The sequence below is a fragment of the Bison bison genome, unplaced genomic scaffold, assembly GCF_000754665.1.
Source record: "Bison bison bison isolate TAMUID 2011002044 unplaced genomic scaffold, Bison_UMD1.0 scf7180017864089, whole genome shotgun sequence".
NCBI lineage: Eukaryota > Metazoa > Chordata > Mammalia > Artiodactyla > Bovidae > Bison > Bison bison.
In genome coordinates, this window is record NW_011494661.1 from 630,597 (window position 1) to 639,023 (window position 8,427).

At 59.1% G+C, this 8,427-nt stretch overlaps 2 protein-coding genes across 3 annotated transcripts in view; one reads left to right on the plus strand and one right to left on the minus strand.

Moving 5' to 3' along the window:
• Window positions 1-2,384, minus strand: part of PPP1R14B (protein phosphatase 1, regulatory (inhibitor) subunit 14B) — a 4,786-nt gene extending 2,402 nt beyond the window's left edge. The window contains exons 1-2 of the mRNA XM_010838091.1: window positions 2,362-2,384; window positions 616-713 (exon numbers count right to left, since the gene is read on the minus strand). Coding sequence (XP_010836393.1) covers window positions 616-713; window positions 2,362-2,384 — 121 coding nt within the window. The remainder of the gene's footprint in view (window positions 1-615; window positions 714-2,361) is intronic.
• A 2,645-nt stretch (window positions 2,385-5,029) lies between these two features.
• PLCB3 (phospholipase C, beta 3 (phosphatidylinositol-specific)) overlaps window positions 5,030-8,427 on the plus strand; it is a 16,452-nt gene continuing 13,054 nt past the window's right edge. Inside the window, exon 1 of one of the 2 annotated variants that reach the window (XM_010837990.1) lies at window positions 5,030-5,180. In XM_010837990.1, the coding sequence (XP_010836292.1) occupies window positions 5,082-5,180 (99 nt within the window). In that variant the 5' untranslated portion in view covers window positions 5,030-5,081. The remainder of the gene's footprint in view (window positions 5,181-8,427) is intronic. The other variant, XM_010837989.1, reaches the window with a different exon arrangement.

The window sequence follows — 8,427 nt, forward strand, 5'->3', positions numbered from 1 at the left end:
ACCCCCTTAAAGGGCCAGTCCTGTAGCTTGCCCCTCACCCCTACCCCGCCCCCGGACAGGGGTTAGGGGAGGATCTAGTCCTCAGAGGTTTGGGCCTAGCTGTCCCCTCTCCCTTTAACCTTCCTGCCCTACACTTAGGCGTTCTAAGCGCCCGGTGCGAGGATTTACTCTCCAATGGGGAACCTAGTATTCTGTCCTCATTGGAGCAAAAATAGGGGCCGCCTGAGAATGGAGGGGAATGGGCACTGTATACAGGACAGAGGTCCGAGGAGGAGACCTGGGAGCGCCACTCGCCTCCCTTCTGGGTCCTCCGGCCCTCGGCCAGAGGGGGGACAAGAGGCGTCTTCGCGCTGACAGACACGTGGACCGGGCTCCCGGGGGTGGAGGGATGGAGAAGACGGACAGGCGCTGCCCAGGTCACTGGACGCCCCCCTCCTTGGGGTTCCGCGCACCCCATGATGGAGGCCTAGGTTGTGGGTGAGCTGAGACGGCCGAGCGGCCTGAAGGGCCAGACCCCAGGCAGCCACCGCCCACCGGCCAAGATGGCGGTTGAGGATGGGATTGTGGGAAATGTAGTTCACAGAGTCCTGCCCCGCATGGCTGCCCCTCCCCCACAGCGGAGCCCGGGCGGGGAAAACTTGTCTGGAGCGCCCTCGTAGGGCTGGTCTCCACAGGGCGCGGTCCTCCGCACTCCGCAATCTCGTGTGTGCAAACTGAGGCTTAAAGAACTGGTAAGTGGAGGAGCCAGTACTCAGAATAATAAAGATAATAATAACTGCTGACCCTAATACGAGTTCCACATAGTCGGTTCCAGCGTGAGGGAACCTCAAGCTCTCCGGTAGATTCCCAGCCCTACGGCTTCCTCTGTCCTTCAGATCTCACAAGGGCCTTACCGGGCCCACCTCTCTTAAGCAGACCCTGTGCCTTGTTCCCGCAGCCAGTTTGATTTTTTATATTTTTAAATAGTGTCTCTCAGTCACTGGTTCATTGTCCGTCTCGCACTTCTCAACTATGAGCGCTGTGAGGCTGAGACCTGTCTGGCCCTTGTTTACTGCTGATACCCATGATTGAGTGGGCCCGCTCAGCTTCAAACCACATGGATCTGGCAAATTAACTGACTTGCTGAACTCTCAGCACCTAGGTCAGACTCATAGTCGGTGTTTAATTGGTTGAACAAATGACCGAATGAAAGGCTTCCTGTGTGCCTCCATTTCCTCCGAAGGTTGTGGCAAAGATTAAATAGGAAAGGACGTGGAAGTTTCAGTGATTGCACCACAGAGGTTAAGTCACACACCCAGATAGCAATGGAGCTCAGCTTGTCTACGCAGGCCCCCTGACACAAAGTCACTGCTCCTACTGCCACACAAGGTTGTGCAACTCCGTTTCAGATGCTTCCACAGACCACAGAGGACAGGCTCACCCTCTGCAGTCCCAAGCAGAGTCTCCAGGTCCTAGAGACACTAAGTCCCAGCCCCTCTGGATGCCAGAGACACCCTCTGCAGCAGATGGGGTTCAGACAGAGGTTGACACTGGCCCAGGTTCATACAGCTGGCGTGATGCTGCACACACAGTGAAACCCAGGACTTTAGGCTGACCTTGAGGTTGGAGAGTACAGACAAGGAGGAGGCAGTGGCTGAGAATGGTGTGTGTGGTGATGGTGGTGGTGGGATTCATGCCAGGTGGGCTTCTCCCTGAAAGGCCTGAGCAGGGGGCACATGACTCAGGTGGCTCAGCGATGGGCTGATATCTTCTCCCTCCCCAGCTCCCCTCGGGCCTTAGTCTCTCTTCAGCCAGCCTCAGGGGCCAGGGAAGGGCTGACCCTTCTGTGGTTTAGGCAGGACCCACCCTATCTAAGAGAGTCCCATCCCCAGCCTGGCTTCTGACTCTGAGCTTGGCCTGATGGGAGAAGCAATTTACCAAATCCAAATTCCCCACCATGCCCCACCTCACCCCACAGGGGTGGGTTTGCTCTTTTTAAACTGGAGCACTGATTCAGGCCTGGGGATGGTGGGGGCAGGGGAGGCTTGCAGTAAAGAGGGAGGCTATATTATAGTTCGCTGTGAGAATGAAACCTATAGGTGATGAAGGCTTGGGGACCAGTCCCAGCTCTGTCCCTCCAGATGCTATGACCCTGAGCAGTGATCTTCCTGTCTCTCTTTCCCTCAAGGCTGGTGGGAAGGCCTCCTGTCATTTCCAAATTTCATGGTGTCCCCTGAGGGGTCTCTAGGCTGAACAGGGAAGACAGAGCCAGGGACGCTCTTCCTGAATCCCTCTGTCTATCTTCTGTGCCACCTCCAGGACACTCCCAGATTCCTCAGGCTGACTCCCCTATCTGTCCAATCCCTCCCCATGGCCACCTACTCTATGTTAGCGTAGACAGCCATGATGGCCTGCAGCTGCCTTGGAGGCTTGACTGCCTAGCACAAAATCTTGGAGTGGAATAACTGGGTCCAAATCCTACTTCTGCCCTAGGCTGAGAGGCCCTGGGCCAGTCACGTACCTACCCTGAGCCTCTTCAAAGGGGCTGATTCCGCTGACTTCTGGTGATTTGCAGCTGAGGTCGGTGCTCCAAGACCATATCCCAGCCCTTAGTTTCCTGTCTGAACCTGTCCCTGTGCTGCTCTTCATCCTTCCAGCCCCAGGCTGTAGCCTCCCCAGCCCCACCTCTCCTGGGGTCCTGGCCCCTCTCCCCCAGAGAGCAGCTGAGGCTGCTTTCAGCACTTCCTAAAGCAGAGGCCCTAGGGAGGGTCCCGTGGCTGAGACCGCTCCCTTAATCAAGGGTAGAGGCCGGAAAGACTGCGTTCCTTCCACCATTACGGCTTGCCGAGAAACCCTATTACCATTACTAAGGCAGGAAGAAAGTGTGCAAGGAGGATGGAGCCCTCTAATGGGGGTTGCCCTGGCCTCCAGAGACGCGGTGGGTGGGGAGGGCCTCAGGCCCAGGAAACAGGCTCCCATCTTGTTTTTCAAGAAGCTGCCGCCTAGAGCTTCTACCCCTAAGCTCAGGCCACGGCGCCAGGCCCTGCTGGCCCTGGCACTGGCTGGCAGGCCTCCTGGCCCAGAGCTGACCCATGTCCTTTCCACCCTCCTCCCTGGCATCTCCACAACCTGCTGTCCTTTCCTTAGATATCCAACTGTCTTAGATATCCAGTACCCAGGGGTCATCTCATACCCATTTGCCTATTTCATCCTCTGACAACCTCCAACTTCTGGACAAAGTGACGGAAGTACAAAGACTGGGTTCGGCCGGTAGACCTGCACCCAAGCTAGGGGAAGCAGAGGCCCATCTCTACCCTGCATGGCTACCCAGCGAGACCTCGTGGTCCCTGAGTCTCTGAGGGGTATGGCTCTGTTGCTCTGATGAGAGAGGACAAGGATCTTCAGTCTCTTCAAGGGCAAGGAGTAAAGACAGGACAGAACAGAAGCTGGCCTTCAAGACAGAGGGCTGCAATCCTCCTACCAAGCTGCGTGACCTTGAAGGTGAAGTCGCTCAGTCGTGTCCGACTCTTTGTGACCCTGTGGACTGTAGCCTATCAGGCTTCTCCATCCATGGGATTCTCCAGGCAAGAATACTAGAGTGGGTTACCATTTCCTTCTCCAGGGGATCTTCCTGACCCAGGGATCGAACCCAGGTCTCCTGCATTGGAGGCAGATGCTTTAACCTCTGAGCCACCAGTGTCCTTGGGCGAGTCCTTTCCCCTCTCTGGGCCTCAAGTAGAGATAATAATCACACCCACAGGGCCTTGGCCAAAAGCTAGGAGATCTGTTAGGTTAGAGTTGGTGCCCAACATGGTGGGGATTTTGAGGATGGCTGGTGCCAGGCAGGGTTCCCCTTGGGGGTCTGAGAGCCTGGGGCAAAGGCAGCCTGTAGGGCTGCCTCCTCCTTGACTGACCCCTCCTCCCCCAGAAACAGCTCCGTCTCTTTCTGGGTTTCTAGGTGACTTGGCTGGCCCCTCTGGATGAGTTCTACTTTAAACCTGCTGCTGCTACTGCCTCTGTATTGGGGGGGCTCCCACAGGGGCCCCCAGGCAGGAGCCCCCCCAGCCAAGCCCTGCGGGAGGGGCTGCAGCCCCACCCTTCTCAGTGCCCATGCGCCTTCCAGCTCAGGTCCCTGGCACGCTGCAGATTTCAGGGCACCTGCTGTGGGCCAGGCGTGGCAGAGCCCCTCCTCAACCCTCCTAGTTCATGGACACCCAGGAGGCTTCTGACCCCTCCAAGCAAAACGACCAGCTGTCCCCTTCTCAGTTTGCAGTCGGGAGCCCCACAGGGACAGGTTCCAGGCTGAGCTGGGGCGGGGTGGGGGGAGTGGGTTCTGCGGAACAAGAAGGGCGCTGTTCCAGGGCTCGCTCTACAAAGCCAGGGTGCTTGGGTCCTCAAAGGAGGCGGCAGGCGCCGGGCCTCCCCGGGCTAGGGACGGGGGGAGGGCGCCTGCGGCGGGAGACCCATTAGCTTGCTAATTGCTCTCGGGGAGGGGGGCCGAGCTGCTGCTGGAAGGGGTGAGGCGATGTGAGGGCAGAGGCGGGGGTGGGAGTGGCTTTTCCAGCACTCAGCTAAATGCTGCAGGAGTGGGGTAGAAGGCAGGTCTCTTCTCCCTCAGGCCCAAGTATTGCTCTCTGGTAATACCCCCGCCCCTGCTCCTCAGAAACAGTGGGCTAACCCCAGGGCCGGTCTTCAGCAGCGCCCTCTACACCCAGTCCACCTAGCTGCACCCCGATCCCTAAGCACCCTCCCTCCACCCCGAACCTGTTCAGCTGAGTTTCCCCAGCGAAGCGCCTCAGTCTAGGCGCGCCCCGGGTCCCATCCCTCCTCTGGCTGCAGTCGCCGCCCCGGCCGCCAGGGGGAGCCGACGCGAGGCGGGCCGGCCGGACGCTGTGGGAGGGGGCGGTCCCGCTGCGGCCCCGCCCCGCCCGCCCCGGCCGGGCCCCGCCGATTCTCTGGTCTGTCCGGGACAGACTGGCTGGCGGGCGGGCGCAGACGCCGCCGGGCCGGAGCGGGCCGTGCGGGAGCGCGCGGAGGGAACAGCGGCGCCGTCGGGTCCCCGTCGGGGCTCCGTGGGTCCCCGACCCGCCCCCGGCCCGGCTATGGCGGGCGCCAGGCCCGGCGTCCACGCGCTGCAGCTAGAGCCGCCCACCGTCGTGGAGACCCTGCGGCGCGGGAGTAAGTTCATCAAATGGGACGAGGTGAGTGCAGGGGCTCCCTGCTCCGCCCAGATCCGGGGACTCCGTCACTCCTGCTCCGCCAGACGCCGGGGACCCCCGGCCCAGACTGGCCTGATCACCGCGCCACCCCCATCCCAGCCTGGCTGCGCTCCGGAAACTTGAGTCCCCAATCGTCCCCGTAAGGAAGACTTTGTCCCCCACCCGCCAGTCCAGCCCCTCATCTGCGGAAAATTTGACATTTATTCCTTGGCTCGGAGATTTCGAACCCCAATAAATCCTAGCCCCTGCTTTTTTACTCGTCCTTCTCACTTCTCCCTGCCCGTCTAATTTTCGTTCCTCCAACCCTGGCCTGGTCACCAGACCCCTGCCCGGCACTGGACGGTCTGGCTCAAGAACCATGGCCCCCACTCTGGCTTAGCGTATCCCCATTCTGACTGGGTGCCTCTGGGACCCTGCTCTTCCTCGTACCCTATTTTGAACATTCTTCTCCATTCATCACTTTTTCACCCTGTTCTGGCTGGCACCCCTTTGCCTTGCTTCTAGATCCCAGCCCAGCTCCCCGCTCTGGTGGGAGTACCAAGTCACCCCACATGGAGACTTTGCCCCCCAAGTTCCTCCACGTCGGGGGAACTTTGCTCACCACTCCTTAGCACTGGGACTTTGAACCCCAATAAATCCTGGCCCCCTTTTATCTGACCTGCCCCTGCTGCATCCCCGAGGCCCCGCTCCCACCTGCGGCTCGGCGACGGGTCCTGCCCCTCACGCTCGTTTCCACAGCGCCCCTTCCCCTGCCCCCTGGGCCCCTCCTCGCCGGCCTGAGCTTCCTAGCTGCTCCTTCCCAGCCAGGCCGGAGGCCTGGAAGACTCCCGGCTCCTTTCCGGCTGGGTGGGGCGGGTAGGCGTGAGAGCTAGGGGAGGGGCTGGGGGCGTGGCCCGAGGTAACAGGTGTGCCCTAGAGGGTCTCCCGGCGCCCCTGGGACTAGGGCAGACCCCTCCCCCCAGGCCAGCTTGAAGGGAAAAGTTTCTCCTTTTCCTTCCAGTGTGATAAACCCAAATAAGGAAGTGGGAACAGGGAGAGGGCCCTGGGGGTGGGGTGGGGGTTGCTGACAAGGACTTGGGGCCTGAGAGGCTGGGGTTCCGGCTGCCTTTGAAGACCGGGCCCCTGAGGAGGGTTAGAGGGAGGCCCTGGAGGCAGTGCCCACAGAACTAGCCCCTCTTCACACTACTGGGGGCCCCTGAGCCCCAGGGCAGGGTTGGTAATCCCAGAGAAGGGCTGAGGGTAGGTGTCAGCCCAGTGAGGTGGGGAGGCCCAAGCACCCCAAAAGTTCCCAAGCTGCCGTCCCCTCTGCCTCCAGCTCAGTCTCCCATCTTTCCTAAGCAAAGCCTGAGATGGGCGGGGCTAGTGCAGTCCCCATCCTCCTGCAGATGGAAACTGAGTCTGGAGAACAGAGACTGATCCCAGGCCCCACGGTGGGGTGGTGGCTGAGGCCAGCAGCTGGGAGTCTGGCAGAGGTCCTGGTTCCCTGCTTCCCAAACGTTGGGACTCGAGAGCCATACTTGTTATTGTTGTTCAATTGCTCAGTTCAACAAGAACCCTCCATGGACTGAAGCCTGCCAGGCAAGGGATTTCCGAGGCAGGAATACTGGAGTGCATTGCTCTTTCCTCCTCCAGGGGATCTTCCCGATCCAGGGATTGAACCCGCATTCCCTGCATTAGCAGGTGGATTCTTTACCGCTGAGCCACCAGAAAAGCCTCTGGAACCACGCTAGTAGTGTTAGTCGCTCAGTCATGCCCGACTCTTTGTGAGCCCATGGACTGTAGCCCACCAGGCTCATCTGTCCATGGAATTCTCCAGGCAAGAATACTGGCATGGGTTGCTGTTTCCTCCTCCAGGAGATCTTCCGGACCCAGGGATTGCACCTGGGTCTCCTGCATTTCAGGCAGATTCTTTACAGTCTGGTCTACCAGGGAAGCCCTGGAGCCATACTGCCTGCGTGCACATCTTGGCTCCTTTTCTTGACCTTAGGAAAGCTGCATAGTCTTTCTGTGGCTCAGTCTTCTCAAATGTAAAATGGGAAGAACAGTAGCGCAGACCTCATAGGATGTTTAGAGAACTAAGTGAGCTCCTAGATAGTGGGTGCTTAGACCTATACCTGGCAAGCAGAAGGGAGGGTGAGCTGTTGTACTGACCACCAGTGAGCAGTAACTTGGGAGTGGCACCAGGGTGAGGCAGGGTCTTCTGTTGGCCTGGGGGAAGAGAGTTCTGGGCTTCCCTCGCGGCTCAGTGGTAAAGAATCCACTTGCCAGTGCCTGCTAATGCAGGAGATGCGAGTTTGATCCCTGGGTCAGGAAGATCTCCTGGAGAAGGAAATGGCAACCCACTCCAGCATTCTGGGCTGGAAAATCCCACGGACAGAGGAGCCTGACAGGCTACAATTCAAGAGGTTGCAAAGACTTGGACACCACTGAGCAACTAAACAGCCACAGGAGAGTTCTGCCTGTGGCCACTTGGTCACTTGGGCCCTGGCTGAGTCTGAGCTGCTGATGACACCACCCCGTCCCCACCGCTGCTGGTCCTGAGTCACACAGGGTGGCTCTTCTCGGAAATGGAGCCAGTGCACCCTTTTGCTGCCCTTCCACCAGGCTGTTTGAGTGAGGGCTGAATTCACTGTCTGGGCCTGAGGGCAGGATGAGTACCTGTCCAAGGGGACTTAGTCTGTGCTGTAAGATGGGTGGGGTGAGCCTCGAAGCTGTGGGACTCCAGTGGGGTGCAGAGCGGGGGGGTAACAGACTTTGAGGCCGATGTAAGGGGTGGCTGGCTGTCCTGGGGACCTGAATGAGGGACACAGAGGACCGTGAGGGTCAGTTCCAAACCCTCTTCTTTCATTCCATAAATATTCCCAAGGGGGCTGTGGGGGCTTCAGCCACCAGGGACCTCTCAGACCTTATGAGGAAACAGCCCAGGGTTGGGGTCTGGGGAGGCCTCTCCAAGGAGGCAGATCAGATTTCATGGGTAGAGAAAGAAAGGAAGATATCCCTGCACGGGAACAATAATGCAAAACCTGGGGATGGGGAATAGATAGTGGTCCATGTGACAGAGTCTTAGAGCAAGAAGGAGGTGGGGCTAGGAGGGGCCTAGGAGCTCAGCTTTGTCCTGAGGACTGAAAGGAGCCACTAAGGACCTGTGGCCTGGCTGAGCCGTCATCTTCACTCACTAGCAGAAAGATTGGAGTGGATGGGCCCGGGGTTCCAGGGCCCAGACCTGGGC